The sequence below is a fragment of the Aethalodelphis obliquidens genome, unplaced genomic scaffold (assembly GCF_003676395.1).
Source record: "Aethalodelphis obliquidens isolate GAN/ISIS:26980383/991018 unplaced genomic scaffold, ASM367639v1 scaffold26, whole genome shotgun sequence".
Taxonomy (NCBI): domain Eukaryota; kingdom Metazoa; phylum Chordata; class Mammalia; order Artiodactyla; family Delphinidae; genus Aethalodelphis; species Aethalodelphis obliquidens.
Genome location: NW_020837970.1, coordinates 11,766,272 through 11,790,699, shown reverse-complemented (window position 1 = coordinate 11,790,699; position 24,428 = coordinate 11,766,272). Strand labels below are relative to the sequence as shown.

At 57.0% G+C, this 24,428-nt stretch overlaps 1 protein-coding gene across 1 annotated transcript; it reads right to left on the bottom strand.

Moving 5' to 3' along the window:
• Positions 1-97: 97 nt before the first annotated feature.
• On the bottom strand, positions 98-22,761 carry PLEKHO2 (pleckstrin homology domain containing O2). The gene is made up of 6 exons (XM_027123310.1): positions 22,630-22,761; positions 16,396-16,545; positions 11,412-11,528; positions 7,009-7,113; positions 5,394-5,492; positions 98-3,084 (listed from the first exon to the last, which is right to left on the bottom strand). The coding sequence occupies exons 1-6, from the start codon at positions 22,639-22,641 to the stop codon at positions 2,059-2,061; spliced, it is 1,509 nt and encodes a 502-aa protein (XP_026979111.1). The 5' UTR covers positions 22,642-22,761; the 3' UTR covers positions 98-2,058.
• Between the last annotated feature and the right edge of the window lie 1,667 nt (positions 22,762-24,428).

Genomic DNA, 24,428 nt, shown 5'->3' with positions numbered 1-24,428 from the left:
GGAAAGGTGATGCCCCGGTCAACCACCACCTACCCTCTGCTTCCATGAGGCCCTGGAGCTGGTCCCCACACCAACAAACAGGCTTGTGGCAGCGAAGTTCCATGAAAAGGGATTTATTGCCAAACTTCAAGAAAGGCGCTTCATAAGCAGAAGGCATGGAATGCCACCCTCCTCAAGGAGGCAGGCCAGGCAGCCCCTGTGAATTCCCGATCCTCTCCCCTCCCCTGGAAGCTGGCTTCCCCCTCGGGTCCAGGCTGCCAAGGCACAGGAAGCCCACAGAAACCAATGGCATTAGGCCACTAAGGTGACCCCAGAGCTACTTGCTCAGCCTGGTCACTTATCAGAGGAGGAAACTGAGGCTCTAGTCCCAGGAAGGAGGTGACTTGGCTAATGCTCCAGCCAGCCCAGGCTGCTGGTGGAGCAAGGCTGTTCCCCAAAGGAAGACTGCAGGGGGCCACGTGACTGTGGGCCCCTGGTGACATTCTTGCTCTCACACTGGAGACAGATGGAGAGACATCAGACTGGGGCATGGGAGCCTAGTCTGTTCAAGGACTGTGGCTTAGGGAGGCCAAGGCGGGCTCACGAGCCGTGACCTTGCTGCTTGCCCCCACCCCTGCCCAGTACAGGCTGCAGGGTGGACACGTGCCCCTCCTGATCCCTGGCCACTGTCCTCAAGAACCAAGGAGAAGAAGGCAGTGAGCTGTGCCGGCGGGCCTCAGAGGGCATGACTGGTGGCTGGGGGTGAGGCAGTGGGCAGGAAGGCCAGGCACGCAGCTGTGACCCTCCTTCTCTTTCAGTAAACAAAAGTGCACTTGCAGAAACCCCTGAGCAGGCCTGTCAGAAGCTGCGCCTACTCCCACAGGCCCCAGGGAGAGTGGCTGTGGCCCTCAGGGCCTCTGCACCTATAGACTGCCCTCAGTCCGGCCACTGCAGCAGGATGGAGACGGGATGTGCTCCTGGAGCCCGAGACGACGGCGGGGAGGGGCTCGGGAGAGGCCCAGGGTGCAGGCACGGACCACGAAAGGGACAGGAGCTAATGCTCCTTCCACAAGAAGTTCAGGAGGAGCAGTCCCTCTAGCCTGAGCCAGAGGGGTGAGGGGAAAGGGGAGAGGGAAGTGGGTTCAGGTCCCAACACACTCCCAACGGCATTTGAAGAAATAACTGGGATACCGGACCTGTTTGGGTTCAGAAGCAACCACAGAGACCCAGATATAAATCCCATCTGGGAGGCACAGAAGTTGGGGCAGCTTCTCTTCTGAAGGTTGATTTATAATGAATTACATACAGGATGTTCTGATGTCGACATCGGGTTCACCTGTACAGGAATGTGCAAGGCTGGACACAAGCGGGTCCAGGGGCAGGGACTAGACTACGAGACCCTTTGAGTTCCTCCTCCACCCTGGAGTCCCCCAATCACGGCTCACCAGAGGGGAAGGCCTGCAGAATAGGAAACAGGCCCAGGGAGGGGGCCCACAGCTAGTGGCTTTCTCACACAGATGCCTCCCACCTGCTTTCAGAGGCCCTAGCTGGGTTCCAGGTCTCACTCAGCTGAAGGACAAACCTCTAGTCTAGACCCAAGGCCCCTGCAGCTACTAGGAATAGGGGGGGTGGGGAGGGTTGCTTATGGCTTGAAGCTGCCTCTGCCTGGGAACATCTGGACATGGAGGCGGCAGGGGGGCTCAGCTGTGCTCTATTCAGAAGTCAGGAATGTAAACTATTGAGGGCGCGAAGCAGAGATGACACCGCCCTCAAAAACCCGAGCGCTGTGCCAGGGCCCTGGGGCTGTTCGGAACAACCACGCCAGCACAGAGGTACCGCATGCATGCTCCCGGCCCAAGCCCAGAGCTGGAGGCCCGGCCAGAGAGCAGCCCTGGGTGGCACTTGGCACCTCTGGCCAGGGCAGGGCGAGAAGGATCCCAGGAGTCTCTGCAGGTCCTGGCCAAACCCTGACATGCCTGATGGCCCTTCTACAGCCTGGAAAGAAGCACATTTCTCGGCAGGGCTGGGCTCCAGTGGACTGAGGCGGCCGGGAGGGACCATGCTCTGGGCTGGCAGGCCCTAGGGTGCGCTTCTCCTGTAGAGGGTCACCAGCTCCTTCCGCTTCTCCCGGAGCCCAGGTGCTTCCTGGCTCAGCTCTCCCAGATCTCTGATCTCCTGCAGGACCTGGGTGGCCTGCCTCAGCTGCTCCACAGCCTGGCTGAGCAGCGCCTCGGCATTCCCAGCAGCCGGCTCACTGCCCAGCACCCTGTTCAACAGTTTCTCCGTCTGTTCCGAGGCCACTTTCACCTCCAGCTGGGCCCGATACAGCTGTTCCCCAGGCTTCCGTGGACGTCGGGGGCCTTCCCCAAGCAGGTCCCCCAGGGAGGAGCAGCGGGGATGGAACTGAGGCTGCGGGTCCCAGTGGGGCAGTGCTGTGGACGTCGTTGCATCCTTTGGGCAAGTTCCTGGGGTGCCTGCATCCCGGGATGGCTTGATGGGCTCAGGGCTGTCATCCACACCATTCACCGAGACCTGTGCTGGGCCTTGGGCAGAGGTCTCAGAGGCCCCAAGACTCTGGGCTGGCCCAGAAGCCTGCACGCCGCTCATGGAGGCTCTCAGTTTCTCCGATAAGATCTTGGCTGGGGGTGTCGGGGGTGGAGCGGGCTTCCCACCCTCCCTAGGCATGGCCTTGGAAGTCCCAGAATCGGGCACCTGGGGCGGTTCTGTACTCTCAGGGTCAGGGGGCTCCTCAGGGCTGGGGCTCTCCCAGCTCACCTTCAGTTTGTCAGGCAGGACCTTGCTGGGGGGCTGCTCAGAGCCCCTGTCCTCCCCCACTGGAGTCTCTGAGTCTTCTCGGCTTTCAGGGTGGGCCTCAGAGCTTGCTGGGGTGGGGGTTGAGGCTCTCTCCCCTACAGGGGTCTCCACTCCGTCACCAAGACTGGTCGTCTCAGGTGCTGCAGAAGGCTTGGTAGGAGGCATGGGCGGCCGGGGTGTCTCCCGGGGCTGGGCTGCCCTGACGTCATTGCTGGGGGCAAACACTGGCAGCCCGCTGTCAGGAACATCAAGGTCCAGGCGCGAAAGCCCATCGGATGCTGCACTGGCTACCTGGGGGGAGGGGCAGGATATGGGCATCAACTTGGATGACCAGCCACTGGGTCAGGCGTGCCCACCTACAAGGTATTTAAGCCCTCCCATCTAGGCTGCCCAGGCCCCTGGCCCCCTACTCTCCATGCCCTCTGCTCTGGTTTCCAAAGCCACCTGATTAGAAGCTAAAGTGATTCTCTGATGAATCCTCTCCTGTCTCTCACTTCCATAGAATTCCTGGTTTTGAAATCACAGGCCAGGAAGCCAGAGCTAGGGTGTGCTCTCAGCGCCCCAGCCTGGCTTCTTCCAGCCTGTGTGATAGGCCGCTCTTTTGAATGGCAATTGTGCTGGCCTGGGTGTCAGGGGACATGGTTCCAGCCTGGCTGTGGGCCTTGGGAGGGTCCCTTCTCTGCAACCACCCACCCAGGGTCCCCACAGTCAGCAGGCGACAGGACCAGAACCCACATATGGGTCTCCTGCGTCATCCTGAGCTTGCTCGCCCTGCAGACCTCTGTCCGGTCGGCCAGCCCTCCAGGCCAGAGCTCTCCAGCCTTCGCCTGCCCAGCTGCTCAGCAGCTGGTGCCCACTCTCCTCGTGCTGTCGTCACATGTGGCCCCAGACACGGGCAGCCCCAGACCACAGCTGAGTGCCAGAGGAGAACAGCTGCACCCAGCAGGCAGCTGGCCCCATCTGGCCCCAGGGGCCCACAGGGACACCCAGCAGCCCCACGGTCATGGGGAAAACTCCCAGGGAGCCTCAGAGGGCCTGGAGCGGGGCTGGGCAGGAGGCCCTTCCCAAGGTCCCTCACTCCCTTTTACACACACAGGGTGACCTGGCCTACACATGCGCTCAGTCACTGGACACGAGTGCCTCCCTGAATTCTTCTCAGAGGGTTCCCCTCTCCAAGGCTGGCCTGCCCCACACCTCCTAGGCCTCCTCCCTCAGACATGACTTTCCTCTCTGGCTACTTCAGTCACTCCCTCTGCAGGCTTTTTTCCCTCTGCTGACAGACATGAACAGGCTATCTCATCTCACCAGCAAACCCTCCAATGACCTTGGCCCCTTTCTGTCTCCCTTCTTCCCCGCCATGGTCTATCTCCTTCTCTCCAGCATCCCCAGCCCTGCACCCCATGACAGCCCTAAGCTGAGAAAATGTGCTGTAAACGTCACCATCTGCCTTTTCCTCAGTCCTGCCTCGTGACTTGTGGCTGCCAATCTGGCTGATGACCCCCAGTCCTGTGCCCTTCTCTCCGGATGCGCCACTCTCTGGCTTCCTCTTCCTTTGCTCCCTACTGCCCCCCATTCCCCAAAGGCAGCATCTGCTGAGGTTCTTTCCTGGCCTCCAAGGTCTCTCCCCCAACTATCGACACCCATCAGTAACACTGGTCTGACGAAGGGCTCCTCCCTTCCCCCTCCCCCTTGCCCATAACTTCTCCCACATTCCCTGTGTCCAGGGCCTCCCTTTGCCGGGTCTCCAGGCTTGGGGGCACTCCTGACAACCCTCCCTCTTGGTCCAGTCCGCCTCCCCGAGTCCTGAATTCAATCACAAGCCCAGGTGGCTCTTGCTTCCCAGTGTCTCTTGCACCGGCCCCTCCCTTTTCACCCCCTCCTGGGGCCTAGAGGCCCCACCCCTGCCTCTATTTCCTGGCCCCCTGCCTTTCCCTCCATCAACCTGACCCATCCTACCCAGGGCCTCCACCTGACCTCTGCAACGCACCCTCCCATCCCTCCTGCCCCCGACTCCCGCTTTCAAGGCCTCCACAATTTCCTCCCCCCTACCCCACCTTCCCAGACACATCTCCCAGCCAAAGGGACCAGGCACACCTCAAACTCCCCTGCCCTGGGCCTCAAGCTCGCACCATTCCCTCCACCCAGGACCTCCCTCACTCCAAGTCTGCCCACTGAAACTGTTCCCATGCTTCAAGGGTCAGCTCAGGTGTCTGTGGGTCCTCCGTGGTCCCTCCTGCTCAGCCTGCCTGAGCCGCCCTCTGTACCAAAATTAGACAGCGCTGCTTGGAGCAGTCCGTGGACAGGTCTCCTCTCCGGCTGGAAGCTGAGCTCTGAGAGGCGGGGACTAGCCTCAGGCTCTCAGTTTCCCTCCAGCACCAGCTTGGGTTAAAGCCCGTGGACTCAACACGGGAAGCAGGCGCACCCACTCCCTGAGGACATACAGCACTCGCGCCTCCACACCGACACCCCGCATGCCACTCAGGCAGCCCGATACCAAGAGTGCTCAGGAAAAAGGTGGCCCAAGCCCGCGGCCACCTAAGGAGCTGTGGTCCCAGGCTCATCTGACTCCCAACCTTCCCAAGCTGGGGCCAAGGCCTTACCTCCTTCAGGTGGACTCTTGTAGGGGGCCGGCGCCGCTGACCCCCACGTACGCGGTCCCGTGTCACATGCTCCAGGGCACAGCTCTTGTCCACCTTTACCTGGGAAGGACAGGGAACCACGTCAGTCCCCAGCAGGCCTTGAGGAGAGGAGGAAACGCCCAGGCGTTAACCTGAGACTCAGAGGCAGGGTCTGCACCTGCATCCTTGCTTGACAGGGTCAAGGGCCCCAGCTGTCCCTCTCTTTGAGGCACCTCCCTGCTTTCCCCCCCGACTCTCCACAGCCTGTGTCATCTCTCTGCAGTCTGAGGCTCTCCCTTCTCTGCAGCTGCTTGCACAGCCTCAGTCTTCCTGCCCAAATGTGGGCTATCAGCCCTCACCCCTCAGTCCACTGCAATACGTAAGCAGCCCCGAGGCTGCTCTTGCGCTTAGCTTGGGGGGGGAGCGGGGAGAAGACAGCCCACGATCCCCTAGTACCTGGCTTCCAGAAAAGACCTTCCCTGGCCCCAGTCACTCTCCCAGGACCCCTGGGGATAGCTCAAGAAAGAGCAGGGCCTCCACCCCCAGGGGTCAGGGAGTCTGGGGGGCAGCATCTCCTCTCTAAGGATAAGGAATGGGGGTGGGGAGTAGCCGGGAAGCCATAGGAAGAGTCACGTGGGAAATCCAGACTCTGAATCCCGGAGCAGCCTGTCCCTGCGGTGGGGGGGGTGGGCTAAGACTCTTCTGCCCACAGGTGAGGCTCAGGCCCACCTGAGGGTCTTTGCAGTGGAGGAGCTGGTCCTGCTCTGCCAAGGCTGTGGGCCGAGACCCAGCCCATGCTCCCGTGGCCTCCAACACTCTCTCCCCTGAAATGGGGACACTTTCCCAAGCAAGTGAAGGGCTGAGCATGGCACAGTCACGTAAGACGTGATCCAGGAGCCATGGCTGCGAGGCAGGGAACCTGGGTGTTAAGAGGGAACCTGCGTGGGAAAATTCGCTCCCCTTGGGTCTCAGTCTTCTGCAATCCAAGGGGTCACTCTAGGTGGCCCCCCAAGCCCATTTTTGCCCAAACAGCTATGACTCCATGATATCAAAGATAAACCCTCCCTAGGAGGTCTGGCCCCCTGGGACACCCTGCCTGCCGAAAGCCTGATCATGGCCCTGCTGCCATCACCACTACAGCACAGGGGGCTGGGTGGCCACTGCAAGCAGATAAGGAGGCCCAGGGTTAGAGCCAGCCAAGCTTGGACTTCACTGCCCAACTGAAGAGTGAGCTGTCAGGCTCTCAGCTCACCCACAGACCTCTCTGCTGTTTCCTGCTGTTTCCGGCTGGGGCTGGGTTGGAAAGGATGCATGGCTGCACCCAGTTAAGTTCTACCCCACCACTTACCCACGTTTTAATTTAAAACAAGTTACTTAACTTCCTCACCCCTCAGTGTCCTCATCTGTAACATGGGAACACAACCACCTACTTTGAGGGGTGTTGTGAGGATTAAACGAGGTAACAACCACAGATGCCCCAGTGTTTGTAGCAGTGACATAATCAAGGGGCTGTCAAGGTGGGGTGGGGCAGGGTCCACTCTGAGATCACACACGGTGGGAAAGGAGACCCAGAGCCGTCCACAGGACCTCATCGCACCTCGTCGAAAGCCTTGTTCTTGCCTCGGTTGATCCCTTCATTGAGGGCTTTGATCCAGGATTCCTTCTCCTCCCCATTGGATGCCTGGAACTTGATGTCGCTGACCTGCAAGGGGCATGCGTGGGGTGGATAGTAGATGTTTAAAACAGTTCCCATTTGGGGTCTTGAGGAAGCTTCCCACCCAAGATTGAAGTCTGCCCCCGCACAGCTGGTCAGGAGCAAACCACAATGACCCCCACGTCAGGTCTGACACTGGGGCTTCAGAGCAAGGGAGGGGACAGATCCAGCAGAGAAGGGGCCCTCTCCATGTATACAGCTGCCAGAGATTTGGATTCAAATCAGCCTTGCCCAGATCTGGTCTCACTCCATGTGACTCCCCCAGACCAGCTGCCTGACCTCTGAGTTTTCTCTGTAGAGTAGGAGTAGTCCCAGTCTACTTCCATCAGACTGAGTACAAGGACAGAGGTGACAGGCATGAGGGGTGTCCATTGGTGAAGGCCCACTGGAACCAGGGCCGTCTGCAGCTGCCCAGTGGGCCCCACAACCAGTCCTGGACAAGTGAAAAAGTCCCAGGGTCTCCTTTCTGGCCTTGAATCACAGGCTGCAAGAGAGAAAGGGCATTAGGGGGTCAATTCCAGCCCCCTCATCATATAGATAAGAAAAAAGAGGCTCATCAGACGGGATGGGACTTGGCCAAGGTGGCCTAAAGTAACCCCATGACTTGACCTCACACCCAACCTCATCCCACGCCACCCCACGGGTTCCTTCCCACCTCAGGCAGGAGCTCCGAACTCCTACATTAGCATCAGAAGGCAGCTCAGAGAGGCCCCTTCCTGCCAGGCCCCATGGTCAGACAGGAAACAGTGGAAGGAGTGAGGCCACACAAACCCAGGAGCCACCCCTATGGTGGACACAGCAGTAGGGCCTCTGAGCTGGACAGACCAGCACTCACAGCTGGCTGACTCGGAGCCTCAGGGAGCTATGAAGATCAGTGATGCAGCAAAGTGTTAAACGTGGAAGTGGGCACAGAGCGGGTGCTCAGTAATAGGAATTATCACCATTAATCTCCTTCTGGACAAAACAGTCCTAGTTTCCTCATCTGGAAAAAGGGATGACACCGCCTACCACAAAGCAATGCTGAGGGAATTAAACATGACTAAAGCCACAGCCTGGCACATAGTAGGTACTCAGAAATGGTTACTGAATGAATAGCTAACCAATGAATGAACTGGCCCAAGGTTCCTGTTTTGGGGCCGCTGCGCACTCTGACACTAGGAAGCCCTAGTTCTTTGTCAGGCGGGTCGCCAGCTGCCCATCCCTGCCCGGGTGTTAAGATAGCGCTTTCCCTCCTGCTGCTCTCCCAGTTATGTAACATGCAGCCCGCCTGGCCCCCTCAGCATCCTTGTTATATAACTTCCTCCTGGCTGCCTCTGCCTTCTCCTCACACAGGGCCCTGGTTCCACCCACCTCCCCATGCCAGGCACAGCCCAATGCTCATTTGCATGACCAGGGTAAATTTGATCCTGGCAGCAGAGAGGCAGCTAAGTCGAAAACCCCAGGGCACCTTGGCAACTGCCTCAGCCCAGCCATCAGGGCCGGTAGGGGCTCAGGAAGGGACAGCGCTGCATCTGGGCTCTGAAAGGGCCCACCCAGCCCTGAATGAGGGCTGCGAGTAAGGTGACCCAGGGCAGCCCATGAGCCCAGCTACGCTTCTCCTGCTCACAGGCCCTGAGTTGGTGGGGTCCCTGCCTGGTGCAGGACTTAGCATCCCAGAGAGCTTGAGAGGCATACACTTGAACTCAGCAACAGATGCAGCAAGAGAAAGAGCACTGGCCTGAGAGTCAAGTTCACAGCGTTCTAGTCGCACCAACCTGCAATGAGACCTGCACAGGTCTCTTTACTACTCAGGGCCTCAGTGGGACAAAAACACAACCACTGGACTCAACCCAAGCTGTGACCCTTTCCCATTGACAGCCCACCTAGGCAGGCTGGGGGGAGGGTGTTGGCCCAGGGCCTCCCCTAGGAGAGGGAATACGAAGTTAAATGGGACCCAGCGTCACCCTAAGGAACGCTGAAATCCTGCTGAATGAGCCAGGCATCCCACAAGGTGGTCCGAATGGGGACAAACAGGAGACCAAGAAGTTGCTCCTCTTGCCCCACCCCTGTGTCCTGAAGGCTGCACACGTCCCTCCTCAAGCCCTTCCTAGCACAGGCCCCACTAGGAGAAGCTAACGGGACTGGACACAGAGAAGGCCCACATGGCTGGAAAAGGGGGGAGGACAAAATGGCAGAGAGGAAAGAAGCGGGAGGGGGAGAGAGGAGACAGGAAAGAGGAAAGGGCCAAGCTGGCTGAAACCAGCGGGGCAGCAAGGCCCAGCAGAGGCCACCCTGCTTCCTGGCAGCGTCTGCCTGTGACCTCATGGCAGGGGCGTGGGGACAGGGAGGCAGGAGGGAGAGGGGCACGCAAGACACTGGAGTCTTTGTTTATTTGATTAGAGGGAAAAAAAGGCGGCCTCTGGACCAGACAGCCGGGGTCATGTGACCTCCCGGCCAGCCTGCAGCCTCCCCGAGGAGGGGAACACCCAGGGCGATAGGAAAGGAGAGAGGATGCTGGGGGGGGGGCGGGGCCGTCTACCATCTGGCCTTTGGAGAGCGCCCACTCTCTGTGTGAGCTCCTGGGTGCCGAGGGTCAGGGGCCCTTGAGCCGGAACCAGCGTGGGCTGCGCTCCCGCTGCCCAGCAGCCCCCACCAATCACCCCACGGCCCTATCTCCCAGACCCTCGCCCTGCTCCCAGGGTCACCCAGAGCTGACCTGAACTCTTGGCACGATTCAGGGATGAAAGGGAGGGTGCTGGCCGAAGCAGCTGACAATGCAGCTGCACAAACAGGCCCTCGGAAGGTGACGCCCCCCCCCCCCCCCCCCCCCGGGGAGGGGGCCCCCCCCCCCCCCCCCCGAGTGGGGCCCGACCCACCTGGCCCACCACCAGATGATTCTCAGAGCCGCGAAAGGAGGTGGCCCACAGAACCGTGCTGGCAGAGGACAGAGAAGCAAGGTCCCCTCCACCTCACAACCACATATGCTCACTAAGGGACACACAAAGACCCAGGCAGCCCCTGGGCCAGGCGAACACTCAGCGGCACATAAAGAGGTGCACACACGCGTATCAGGCACACAGGCAGACCTTCACATATAGCGCACTCTACACCTTTCCCAAATACACACACACAAATACAGCGCCACTGAGAGAAGAAGTGGATCTCCAGGACAGGGTCGGGGTTCCAGGGCCTGAAAGACCAAAATGTGGCTCTCCCCTTCCTCACAGAGCCCTAAGCATCAGAGGTCAATGAAACCTGCCCCTACCCTGGGCACACCCCCGCCCAGGGTCAGAGCTCCACGGTGGCTCCCTTGCCCCCAACCACCGCCAAGTGGGACAGAGGGTTAGTGAGTAAAGCATCATGGTCTCCTCCAGGGCCCAGAGCTCTGGGGACCACAGAGGACTGGGTTTCTGGCCCTTAAACCTATGAAAGAGACAGAATGGCTTCGGGCAAGCCCAGACGAGGCCCACTCTCCAACCCCCAGCCTCTGTGACTCAGCCCCGCTCTGCGAGGCTCCACATGACATGCAGAGGTTGGGGCAAGGCACGGCCCAGCTGCAGACTGGCGTGACCTGGCGAGAGGTGCTGTAAATGCCAGCCTCCAATCTGATCTCCCTCCTGACATCTGTGAAACTCTACCACATGTTAACACCCACCCGGACCCCCTGCCAGAGGTGCGGGGTGCAAACAGCGAACTTCATCCACACACACAGCATGTCCCAGGGCAAGAACCTCTCAGGCAAGAGACTTCCTCCAGCTTCAGCCAAGAAAGAACAGTGCAAAGGGAGGAAAGCTGGGGGGCTGCAGGTCCAAGCACTGAGCCTCGGATGAAAGGTAGGAGAGGTGGCCCACCCAGGAAGGCCTGGGATGAGGGGAGGGTGTGGCCGCCTGACTACGTCAGGGTGTCAGAGGCCTGGTGGGGTGAAGGCCTCATCCCCAGCTTTCTTGCCTCAGTCCTGGGCCTCCTGGGTCCGGGAGATGGCCAAGGGCCCCACCTCCCAAAGACTACTTTCCAACTACAGCCTGGGAAGGAGGCCCCAGGGCCTAGAAGGGGAGAGGGGAGCAGAGCTCTCAGCAGAGCTCTAAATGCGCCTCCTATCAACCAGGGGCTGGGGCGACTTCAAGTTAAAAGCAAGCCAAAGGTCCAACCTGTGGCAGCCCCTGGGTCTGGGCCTCAGCCACATTCAACAGAGAACCTGCAGACTTGCATCCAGGGGCCCAGCCTGCCTTAGAGAGCCTTCCAGGGGTGACCTTGCCCAGCAGACCCTGGCCTGGAGCGAGGTCAGTCAGCAGCAGGCCTTGCCCTACCTTGTTCCCTGGGGACCGCAGCAGGATAAAGCGGTGTTTCCGCTTGAGGAGGGCACGAAGGTCCTGGCACTTCTCATAGCTGCCCAGCTCCACTGTTTCCACACACTTCTGCTCATCCTGGGGAGGGAGACACAGGGGACATGGTAAGAGCTAGATGCCCTAGACCCTCAAACACCCAGGCCCCGCCCCAGACCCTGATCCCACTCAGTGAGGGCACTGCTTGGTCAGAGGGGGCCCTTGGGCTGCCAATCAACCACCAAGATGCAGCATTCAGACCCTGGCAAGGAGACGATGTTCAGTCTGCGCTGGTTGGAGGGATGCCCTCCAGGCTCACCATCCATATGAGAAATGGGGCTCACAGCCCGAAGGCGGGCGGCAGGGCTGACTCAAATGCGCCTAAGGTCAAAGGAGGCAACAGGGAAGCTAGAAAGGCTTAGGAAAGTGTGCCAGGGAGTCCACGCAGGCCCAGAAGCCAGGCAGAGACCTGTGAAAGAGGTGGTCTGGAAGGAGGAGCAAGTTGTCACAAACGAGGGGAAAAAAAGGCTTTCCAGGCAGAGCCACAGAGAGAAGCGTGAATAAGGCTGTTTGAGGTTACACAACCCGCCTTCACCACAGTGATCCGGAGTTGACTTCCCCACTTGGCATCTTCCTCTGCTGACCCTTGGCTTGGGGTGAGAGGCCACTCTCCATAGCCTGCACAATGGAGAAGGCAAGGGTTCCTTCTAGAGTGCCCCCTGAGTCTGCCACCGTGAGGCCTCATCACTAGTAAGGCTGGTGGCCAGGACAGTGGCCAGCCTCTTCTCAGCCACCCCTGGACACTGGCTGGGCTGCCTTTCTGCCTGCCAGCCCTGGCCCTTGAGTGTTTTCTCCTCATGGGCTCTACCCACCAGGTGCCTCTCCAGCCAGCTGTCTGGGACACCGTCCTCCCTCAGTGTAGGTCAGTTGGTTCCACTTCCAGGGGACACCCAGCTGGAACAGCTTCCTGGGTGTGGCACACTCGCCCCCTGGAGACTCGAGGGAAGCAGATGCAGGCCCTGGAGACGGGCACGCAAGTTAAGCCAACTCCTGCTGTTGGACATCATGCAGAGCATCCAACCAGGGACCGCCTCAGTGCTCCACAGTTTGGGGTGGAATATCCGGGAGGCAGTGACTCGATTATATGCAGGAGAAATGCCCCAATTTCCCTCCATGATAAGTCGCATATACTAAGAAACCCTGACACTTAGCGAGCACTTCTGCATCCCCGATTCTCCTGAGTCCCTCAAGCACCCTGAAATCCTAGAGCCCCAGTATTTGTCTCATTTTATAGAGGAAGAGAATGAGAGCTGGAGGCGAAGAGATTTACCCTTGGGCACAGACCCAAATGTAAGGAGCAGGGCCAAACGCAAACACCCATCCTCTGACTCCCAAGCCAGAGCCCTTTGTAGCATATCAGACTCCTTCCAGGCAGAGCCAGAAGCTGGACAGTGCCCTAGCTGCAGGCTGCTCTGCACCAGTGGTCCCCCAGGTGTGGTACCTGGGCCAGCAGCCACAGCATCACCTGAGGACTTGTTAGAAATGCAAATTCTCTTGAATAAAAAATATATATATATATCCCACAAGGACTCAGAGGCAAAAAATATACAAATCAATTTTCACTGCAAAGTAAAGGAGCTGTTACAGTGGAGGATTCCTGGACTGAATGTCAATATTATGACATAGTGTGAGTGTGTTTCGTGTTTGGGAATTGCAATCATTGTTGCTTTTGTTGTGGTCATCCATTTACAATGCTTGGTGTCAGTTTATTTATCTCTTGTAAAAATAAAATACAGTGTGTGTGTGTGTGTGTGTGTGAAAAAAAAAAAAAAGTTAATGCAAAGTGTATCTGGGGACCAGCGCTGGTTTGCACATTATTTCCTACAGGTCTTCGTCAAGATGTAGTTTAAGTTTTTGTAATCTTTTTTTACCCCTGTTACGTTTGTTCTAGTTAAAGTTATTGAAATATAATTTTCTGTCTGTTAAATCTAATAATAAAAAAATTGGATAATTGGAAAAAAAAAAAGAAATGCAAATTCTCAAGGCCCATCCCTACTGAATCATAATCTTGGGGGAATGGGCCTGGCAATCTGAGTTTTAACAAGCCCTTATACAAAAGTTTGCAAACCTCTGCTCTATACCAGAGATTCTCAACCTTGGCGGCACCTGGTAGCTTAAAAAAAACCCAGTGCCCAGGCAACATCCCAGACCAATTACATCAGGATCCCCGGGGGACAGAGCTCAGACATCAGTATTTTTCAAAGCAGATGATTGTACAGCTAAGGTGAGTAACCACTGACCTACTCTCTCTTCAGCCTTTCAGGGAAAGAGGAACAGGTGGCCAGGGTGGCCTGATCTTTCCCATCTAGATTCAAACAGGTGTCTTTTCCCATCTTTGCCTCCACGCACCTCTTTCCAATCCTTAGTCTCCAGTCCCTTGCAGGTTCCTGCACTCAACACAAGGGCTGGTAAAATCCACCTGCTCCAGGAAGCTGCCCTGCTCACCTGCAAGAGCCTAAGCCTCGGTGCTCTCTCCCTCCTCTAAGGGTCCCCATCAGAGGGCACTTCTGCAGGCATCTTACTAGGTGCTAGGGACACCCTGTCATGGGGAAGAATGGTCCTAACTCCCTGCTGAGCCATCTCTCTCTACCCTCTGCTGCATGTGTCTGCTCTCCTTTCTGTTCCCCCTACAGCACCCTACAAGGGGCAGCCCTCAAGAGGAAAAGTTTGCTGAACTGAATGCCTGACTCAGAGTGAGACTCCAGAAAGGACGTCCCCCCAACCCCCATCCCAGAGAGAGAGGTTCACCTACTCCATGGGCACAGGTCTCCCCCGACTAGGCAGCTACCGGCCCAAACATACCCTCCTCTGTCTGGAAACAAAAGTCACTCCATCTCCACCACCCAGCTCCCCACGGCTGCCTGACCTGGGTCTCCTCTCAACCTGAAACGCTGAATCATCCGGCCCTTCTGCCTCTCAGAAAAGTCGGATAAACCAGCAGGCACTGGGCGGGGGCAGCATTTTTGGAATGTCAGCCTCACTGACAGCAAAGAAACAGCCAAGAGTCATTCGCACTCGCCTAGTTCCTTACATCAGAAAGAGGAATTGAACTAGTAAGCATTTCTCAACTCCTTCTCCTGTGCCAAGCTCCCCCACCCCCGAGTGCTAAGTTCTTAAAACTGCCCTGAGGTTTTGAATAGTGATTTTTTTTTTTTAAAGCATGATTTAGACTTTTTTGTGTTTAGGGGATATGAAATCCTTCCTGCTTCCCAGACGTGGGCCAGATGTAGAGAGGTGACCCAGGACAAGTCTGGTAGCGCCTGATGGGCTGACAGCTGGGGGGCCTGTCACTGAACTCTTATGGCAGCTGGGACTGGAGGAAGCTGCGACAGCCCCCTTTATTTATAAAAATAGCCCCCTGCCGCCGCCACAGCACATCCTAATTTGGGGCCAGCAGCAGTAGAGAACATCTGGGGGGCTGTCTGCACCATTCACCCCCTTGGCCTCCTCCGGCTGCTTCTCTGACACCCCAACTCCATGAGCCTGGGGACTTGGTCAGGAAAGGTGAGATGCTTCTCAAAGGCAGCTCCTTTGAACACCTAGATCTTTCTTGGTCTGCGACAGTTATGAATTTGCCAAGACGGCCTGAGGCATGCTGACAGAGGCTGATGGGGAACAGGCAGGATCCCCCTTCCTCTGCCCCCAGGCCAGCTCTTCCCCGTGTACTCCGTCTGTCAGAGTCATACAGTAATAGCCCAGTTGCAGTGGACAGGCCCTCTGAGAGCCTCAACCCCAGAACATAAACAGCATCTCTAAGTAAAGGCCACCTTTTGGCCTCAGGTCTTCACCCAGAACTTTATTGACACTTATTTAACACACAACTTCTACATCCTGGGTTGTCCAAGTTCCAAACCTGCTGAAATGAAAAGGGGCACAAGTCTGAAGTGGGAAGATATGAGGACTGTGAGAGGCACAAGGACGGCAAAAGCGGCAACTGGCAGCTTGATGTTAGAGGAGAATGCAAAGCTGAAAAGCACCGTCTGGCAGTACGGAACAGCCTGATCCTCAGTGACTCTGAGCCACCAAGGAAAGACTCCATTAGGCCAGTACCTTCTGTTGAAAGGCAGACAATATCCAGCGTACTTTAGAGGACTTCCACCAAGAATACGTTTTAGAGTTTACTTGCTGACATAGCTGGGTGGAGAGATCCCTGGCTTTGGCTCTAGACCTGACCTTCATTCACTGAGATGCTGAACAGGATTTGAGCACCTTGGGCCTCAGGGTGCTCCTCTGTAGAATGTGACATGATGACCACTCTTTTTTTTTTTTAATATTTATTTATTTATTTGGCTGTGCCAGATCTCAGCTGAGGCATGCAGGATCTTCGTTGCCGTGTGCAGGATCTTTAGTTGCGGCATGTGGGCTCTTAGTTGCGGCATGTGAGATCTAGTTCCCTTACCAGGGATTGAACCCGGGCCCCCTGCATTGGGAGCACGGAGTCTTAACCACTGGACCACCAGGGAAGTCCCCACGATGACCACTCTTAAGGGACTATTGTGAGCATCCTCCAAGAGGTATGTAAGACCTCCAAACAAGCATGAGCAATAAGTATTATTTCTACTATCATTACTGAGTGGAGCAAGCTTCAGTTTTCTGGAAACTTCAGAGATGTGGAACCTAGCCCCGGGACAGGGAGCTGCAGTGTAGGTGGACAGCTGAGGAGACACACACATCCCTGTGCACATATGCTTCAAAGAGCCCCTCCAGGAGTCCTATGCTCGCACCTAGAGGTATCGTCCTTGTACCACACCGACCCAGAGAAGACCAGGCAATCGCCCAAGGTTGCACAGCGGGTCAAAAGCGAAGCAGGCCTTCCAGTCCGGGTTCTGGAATCCTCTTGTGGCCTGGGCTGCCCTCACTTTGCTCCCTGACCCGGCACCCCCAAACTCAGGACCAGGCAGGTCCTTACCTCGTTCTCGTAGACCAGCAGCTGGGCCTGGCAGAGGAGCAGGTAGCGGTCTTTCCAGAGGCCCAGGAAGCCCCCGCTGCTCTTCTTGATCCAGCCAGCCTTGTCCGCTGTCTGCGCTCCCCGAGGCTTCTGGCCCCCTTCCTTCACGCCCTGTAACACAGCATCCGGACGTGCCGTGAGGGTTGCTGCCGTGAGGCCACACAGGGATGTGTCCCTCTGCTGGATACCTACTGATATCACCCCATTTGAGCTTCCCCACAACGCCTGAGGCAGATATTCTCAATCCAATATCAGAAATAACAGTTAACAACAGCAGCCACAACGATAACAGCTGCAGTCACCTTATACTGAACCACTGTATTATGTTTTACCCAAACTGTCTCATTTAACCCACGCGACCACCCTCCCAGGTGGTAGCATCATTATCCACATGTCACAGCAGACTGAAGCTCCGAGAGGGGAGGTGACTCGCCAGAGTCACACCGCTGGAAGGACAAAACCAGAATTCAAACTGGGTCTCTCTGACCCCATGTTCTCCCCTCCACCATTCTGCCTCCCGTGCATTCATTCAACCTCGTCAACACACGCTGTACTGAGCACCTACAATGTCACGGATGCTGGAGTAGGCAGGGAAGAATAAAAAGAACACATCTTTGCCCTCATGGGGCTGGCAATGTGGGGAAGGAGGAGCTGAACAAATAAACACCAGACATAAATACATTAACAACCATGAAATGCTATGAAGGAATCAGTGAAGGGGAAGTGAAGAGGAGGGAGCGCGAGAGGACAGCGGGGGACCTGGCTCAGGTCCGTGTGGCTCAGGAAGGCCTCCCAGAGGAAAGGACGTTCATGCAGGATCCGAAGGATGGAAGGAGGCAGGCAGACAGAGTGGTAATTTTCCTCCCTACCCCTGCCCTTCTAGAGAGCCCACTCTGCGGCCCCTGCATCCTACCCCAAAACAGGAGGTTCCGCTGCCCTCATCCCTGCCCCAGGCCAGGACTTTAGGGTAGCCACCTTGTCTGGCGAGGGCTCCAAGGACACTGCCTTCGACCACAGGCAGGTACAGGAGGTAAACTCAAACCCTTCTCTAGGACATGGCAGCCACCCTGGAGTCTCCAGGCCAGTCACTGACATCTTGTGCCTCTTGATTACCTGCTTAAGTAGCTGGGCGCCAGGTATATGCCTACCAGATGGGGTCGAATTCACATTTGGTCCCCAGAACCCAGCACCGTTCCTTTACACATAATGGGTGCTCAAGAAATATCTGTGAAATCAAAATAAAAATACACCCAATTTGCTAACCACTTTGCTTCAATGACTGGTACCCACAGTGGTGAGTGTGAAGGGGAGAGTGCAGGAGAGGAGGGCTAAGAGCATGTCAGAATCCACAGGATGCTAGAAGGAAATCAGCACTGACTAATTCTGACTGCTTTATAATTTACATAAAGCTTAAAAATGGGGCTCCAGGGCTTCCCTGGTGGCGCAGTGATTGAGAGTCCGCCTGCCGATGCAGGGACACGGGTTTGTCCCCGGTCCAGGAAGATCCCACATGCTTGTGTACCACAAAAAAAAAAAAAAAAAATGGGGCTCTAGTTAAAAGGAGCATACCTCTCCCCAGGGATACCCTGTGGCCACAGCTGCCTTTGGAAGGACAAGTCCAGACAGAAGTGTGGTAGGCTGTCAGGGGCTGGACAGGGCATGGCTTCCCTGTGCTCCATCATGGCAGGGAATCCCCAGTCTGGTTCTTACTGTGGCCCCCTCCCCCTCTGAACTGCATACTCCAGTGGTCAGGAGTCTGAGCTCTGAAGCCCAAGTCACACAGACCAGAGGCAGGTCACTTGGTCTCTCTAAGCCTCAGTTTCTTCATTTGTGAAATGATGATATTAACAGAAGTTGCAAGGATTATAACTCCGTGAGGGCAGGGTTTTTTGTTTTGATTACTGCTGTATCCCCAATGCCTAGGCAGTGTCTGGCACACAATAGGTGCTCAATAAATGTTTGTTGCTGAATAAAAAGATACGACATACAAAGCAATGCCTAAGATACCCTAAACTTAGTAAATGGCAGCTGTCATTATTGTTACTGTTGTCACTGCCATCCCCTCTGGCTCTCTGGAACCCTTTCCCTGGGCCTGGTTCAGAATTCAGGACAAGGCCTTTCTGGGCTTAGCTGCTGGGCCTCAATGCTCCCAGGAGCTCCAGGAATACGAGATGCCCCCTCAGGGTCCCTCCCTAACTTGTAGATGGCAAGAGAAATGGAGAAGTGGAATGGTCCCAAATGGTCTTCCTGGATGGAGAAATGAGGAAGTGAGAGGCTTGCTGACAGGCCAGTTATGAGCCACCCTGATCAGGGAAAGAGGGGACTTCAGGGCCCTTTGACAAGAAGGGGGAGGCTCTAGCATCCTACCATGCACCCAATGCCCGCCCACCCCATCACCAGAGACCCTGTGTTCAGCCCCATGGGCTGTGTGACCCGCTGGGGCCTCATCCACACAGAGACCCCTCTATGCTGGCCTCCACCAGGGCTGGAGGGGTAGAAGTGGGAAATGGGAAACCCCACCTCAACATCTGACATGTCACACCCCTCCATTAGCAACTACAGCAGATGGCCATCCCCTAGGCCTGCAGACTCTAGGCTTCTCTCAAACAAGACCGCGGAGCATGCTGCCCATGCTCCAAGCTCGCCTCCTGTTTGCAGAGGCCCACCCACGACCCCATGGGATCTCACATCCCCCTCCACTTGTGACCTCCCCTACTTGCCTCACCCATAGCCTGAGACATGATAACTTCCTGCCAGCTGGAAGCTCCCGGGGGCCGGGCTGGAACCTGGTACCCTGACCACCATCCTCTCCGCATGGAGCAGAGAAGTGCCTGGTGAATGCCATGACTGAATTAGCTAGGGAAGCCAGTCCAGAGCCTTCAGGGATGGGAGTACCAGGATGGCACTGAGGAGAGAACGCACTTGAGGATGGGGGGAGTGACAGCTGAGGGGCTGGAGGTGGCATGAACCGAAGCCCAGGAGAAGGTCTCCTTGCCAGGAATCAGCCACAGCAAGAGCCACCAGAAGACAGGCCTGGCTGGAGGTCAGAGTCCTGCCATCCTTCACCAGCCCCTCTCCCTGCCCCTCAGACACTCTCCCACCAGGGGGCCGGAGATGCCCCAGTAAGTTTTAATAAGCGGGCCCTCCCCTTGGCAGGGCTCACAGGGGAGGTTTTGTCCTGCTCAGCCCGGTTTCTCGGCCTCCTCTCCTCTTATTGACCAGCTGACCACTGTTCTTCCTGTTTCGCTCTCTCTTCTCCCACCCATCCTCACTCAGGCCCTCCCCCCGCCCACCGCGAGCAGCTCCTGAGGCACCTCTGGGCACCAGCCTGGCTCTGCTTTGCCTGAGATGGGAGGGCCTCTGGGTCATTCATTAAAAATAAAAATAAAAAAAAAGGAAAAAGACACCAGGTCAGTCAGCCCAACACTGTGCACAGAAAGGAGCACGTGGAAAGCCACAACACAGGCCATGACAGGGAGATAGAGACCAGCAGAAGAGAACTTGTTGGCACCTTACATCACAGGGAGCTTAGGATAATGACCTTTGCCCTTTGACTAAACTCCATGATGCCCTGACCAAACTCTGCTAAGAACCTACCATGTCAGAGCCCTGTGATGGGGCAATCAGAGAGAGGAAGCACACACAGGCTCTGACCTGAAGAACTTACAGTCTGATGGGGGCAACACAGACCCTGCACAAGGGAAATCCCCAGTCTGGGGGTTGGGTAGGCATCCCCTGCTTGAGAGGATCCCAGCCCACTGGGAGGGCTCTAGCACTGACCCAGACGGATACCCCGGTCTTGGCTCTCTGGTAGGGGAAGGACTTGGGGTTAGTTTGGGAAGCCCTTGCAGAAGGAAGGGTTTTGGTAAGACTGTGAGGAGGGAAAGAGACACACATCTTGGCCCACAGAAGAAGGAAAGGCACAGAAGGTACCAAAGACCCTATACTCTCAACCCTTTCACTACAGGATGAGAAAGTGCAGGCCAGAAAGGGTCGAAGATTAGCTTAAGGTCACAAAACCAGTGTTGCGACAGGACACTGCCCTGCCACTCTCTAGATGTGTTAGGGCAAAGGAGCAGCCTGGTGCCACTGGAGGTCAAGCCAGGGAAAGGCATGACTGAGAGGAAGAGGGGCAGAACCCCAGGGCAGAGATAGAAAAGCCTGAGTCCAGTTGCAACAATACCTCACACTGATAACTGAAGCTTTCAAAGCTTTTGCACATAAACCATCGCATTTCTGGACTGCCCACCTCCCTCATTTTATAGATGGGGAAACTGAGGTCCTGAGAACACAAATGGTTAGATGCCCCATGCCCAGACCTGCACTTCTGCACCAAATCTCAGGCTGATGGGGACTACCAACCCATTGCATGGAGGAGGTCACTGAGGCTGAGGGGGCTTGGCATCAGGGTTCCTGGGGCATGGGGAGGAAGTTCAAAGCCAGGGGAGGACTAAAAGCAGCCATTTGGGAGTGAGGTGATGAGGCCAGCCTGGGGTCATGGGGCAGAGCAGACGACTAAGATCTAAGAGGTGTTTTAGAGAAAGGAGGATGGGCACTGAGGCCTGGAGAAACAAGAGGAAGTTAAGGGGAAAAGAAATGAGAGGAAAAGAGGGATGTCAAAGGGGGGGCGGGGTAGGGAACAGGGAGCTCCCGGCTGTGTGGGGAGGTGGTGGGCAAGACCGTAGATAGCCCAGATGTGCGGGGAGCTTTCGGCATCTGGGAGTCAGTAAGTGGCAATGTTAGAGACTCAAGACCAGAGGGAGTACAGGGCTGGGCGGACCTCCAGACAAGCCATTGGCCCAGGAGGCCCCAGGAGAACTTCCCTTAATTGGGGGCCAGAGCAGATCAGGAGATGGAGTAATCCTGTCCCAAATCCCCTGGGAGAAGGAGAGGGGCCACAGCCAGACAGCCCAGCCCTCACAGCAGGGGTGGGGAAGCCCCACCCCTGTCAGCAAGAAAACACAGCCAATCATAGTGGCCTGACTTTGCCCCCTATTTCCACCCATTCTGAGAGAAGGGGCTACAATCAGGACCCGGGGAGGAGACCAGGCCCTATATTTTATAGAAGAGGAAATGCAGGCTTAGAGGGGAAGTGACTTATCTACCATCCCACAGAAATGCAGGGCCTAGCCTGGAGAGAACTCTGACGGATACACCAGCTGTCCCTGGGCAGTGGTCCCAGGAAGCAGGGAGACGAGCACTGATGCGGACACAGGCAGCCTGGTCCCCAGCTAGCCAAGGTTGCCCCAAGAGTGAAGTTTCATATTTCCTCCCCACTTATCCAGGCAAAGACACATCCCCTCCCCTCGGTCTGGGAGGGGCAGAAGCTGAGACCCCTTGGGGGACCAGAAGCAAAATCCTCTAGCCACAGCAGGCCCCTCCCTAGTTTATGCATTCCACAGTCACACATTAAGTGCTGGCAGTGTGCCTGGATGAGGGGGCTACTGAGAGAACTGAGTCTGCAACTAAAGGGCAGGGGTCACAGAGTGTCTGACCCCACCCCAGACCAAGAGGGTCCTGAGGGGGAAGAGGGAGGCTCAAGGGGCATTGCTGGTCCAGCTGCCCAGCTCCTCCAGGGAGTCAGCCCTCCAGGGATGTGGGAAAGGCAGGGGCAGGAATCAGCCCCTACAAGGGCCTGACACCCAAGCAGGGGAGAAGGTAGACTCACAGGGACTTAAACAGGGGAGAAAACGCAACTTTTCCAGTCCTGCGGCCACCAGACAGGGTCAAAACCTCAAAATTCCTTGAGACAGGGACTCCAGAACCCACAGACCCACCACAAAACACACACACACACACACACACACACACACACACACACACACACACACACACAGTGTGCCCTAAGGATCCGACGTGGACGGCACAGGGAGTCAGTGGTAACCAGGGTTCGAGCCCAGCAACCTAGGACACTTTCAGCAAGTCATCAAACTGACCAGAGCCTCAGTCTCCCCATCAATCCAATGGGAACAATAACAACCCCCATGCCCATAGTTGGTGAGAGAAGACAGAAATAATGAAGGAGGATGGGTCTGCTATCCCTACCCCCGCCCCTGCTCATCTCATTTGCCTAGGCTTTGCCTGGAGACCCGCGGGAGAGGGGCTGGCTGGAACAAGGGCCTGAGCCAGGGACCCCAACCGCCGCGAGGGTCTCGAAGACCCCAGCCCAGGTCCCCCGACTGGCCCGGTCCTCACCTCCTCTTCCATGACGAGTCCGCTGAGGTCCGGCCGCTCGACCGCTCGGCCGCTCACTCCCGGCGCCCCGCGGTCTCCGTTACCTCCATCCACCGCCGGCCGGGCGGCGGCTCAGTGCGTTCTGTCCCGCTGGCTGCCGGGGGCCCAAGAAACTTCGGGGGGGCGGGGCCGAGGGCGGAGAGAGGCTTCCGGGGGCCGGGGGCGGGGCCCGAGGAGGGGACTAGCGGGGCCCCGAGGCCCTGGTCTGGGGCGGGAAACTAGGGCCGGGGCCGGGCTGAGGGAGGAGCCTGGGCGGGGCCGGGCGGGGGCTCGGGGACTGGATGGAGGAGCCGGGGCTGGAGGAAGACGGGGGTGGGGTGGAGAACCGAGCGGAGAGAGGTTTCCCTGACTCGCGGAAGGAGTGGGACTGGAAAGGGATAAAGGGTGTGGGGCACCGGCAGGGGGAGGGGAGGGGGCTTCCGGCCAGAGGCAGAGGCGAGGGAAGCGGGCGGGGTCCGAGGGCGGGGCCGGGGTGGGGCAAGACCGAGAGAGCGCCCGAGGAGGTGGCGGCTTCTGCATTTCAGGTCTCCTGACCGAGTGGGCTGGGGTTGCCTGACCGGGCCAAGCCGGCCTGGGCGGCCCAGAAATGGGGGCATCCAGAGAGTCCTTCTTTCCTACCTGACGCTAGGGTAGTGGTGACTACCTGGTCCTCTTCTCCCTAGAACCTCCTGGCAGGGCGGCGCCTGGAGCTCGGATCCCGTCCGGAGAGTCGTTTAACGGGAAGACCTGGGGCTGAGAGTCTGGACTCCAGGGTCCCTTTGGGGGAGGAGGTCTGCCTCTGACTCTCGGGGGTCCCCAAATGCAGTGTTCTCCTGCCCTCGTTGGGCATTGCTCAGAGCCGTCCTCCTCTGGTTCCTATATCTGAGGGCCCCGCCCCCACCCCATCCAGCAGTGAATCTTGCAGCCTTGACAACCTTGCCGAGGAGTGAAATGTAGGGACCAGATAATGGTGTTAGTTATACCTTGTACTCTCACTTTACACTTAGAGAATCAGAGGCCTAGGGAGAGAAAGTGACTGGCTACATCCCAACCTCCATCACGGTCCTGTTCCCTCCACACACACACCTCTTCCCTCTTAGCTCTCTGGGTCAACCCTGCCCAATGCCTCTGCAGGAAGAATTAAGTGCGTGTGGAATCAATGGTGACCTCCTTTGGCTCTGGTTGCCATAGCAGCGGCTGTACCAGTTGACCCAGCTCCCCTTTCACTGCCTTCTGCTGGCCCTCAGGCTTCCAAGTCACTTCCAGTCAGCATGGAAAAGGGCAGCCTGGAGCTCCAGGGCCAAGGGGAAAGAAGATGGAGTCAGACTTTTTCTTCATACCTGGGCCTGGGTTCCTTTATTTAAAAGGATGAAGAAAATCCAGCCTGGGAAAATCAGTATACATGACAACCACCTCTTGTGGCCACCACACGGTTTTATTCCCTCAACTTGCAGAGCTGTGCAGCCGTTGTACCCTGTGCCTGAGGACTCAGAAGATCCTGTATCTGGAAACTCATGTTCCGCCTGCTGGAGACCAGAGCCCCTGGGGAATTCATGCTGTTGCACAGAAGCAACTCATGGTGGGTTGGGGGTGAGGTCAGTTTTGATATCCGGGCAGCTCTGTCCCTTGAGAGTGAGCCACTGATAACCACTTGGGTCTCAGTTTCCCCACTCAGCCCATTCTTGCCCTCTGGTTGTTGCCTCCACACCACACGCATTTTTTTCATCACAAATATTTTATTTGCCTTGATTATTCGTCAGGCCCTACACTAATGGCTGGAA

Bases quoted from the DNA above. Each gene is read 5' to 3' on its own strand.
- PLEKHO2 (XM_027123310.1), bottom strand. The intron at 11,529-16,395 runs GTAAGGACCTGC...CTCCCTCCCCAG, and splicing joins TGCTGGTCTACGAGAACGAG to GATGAGCAGAAGTGTGTGGA. The intron at 5,493-7,008 runs GTGCGATGAGGT...TGTCCTTCCCAG, and splicing joins AGAACAAGGCTTTCGACGAG to GTAAAGGTGGACAAGAGCTG.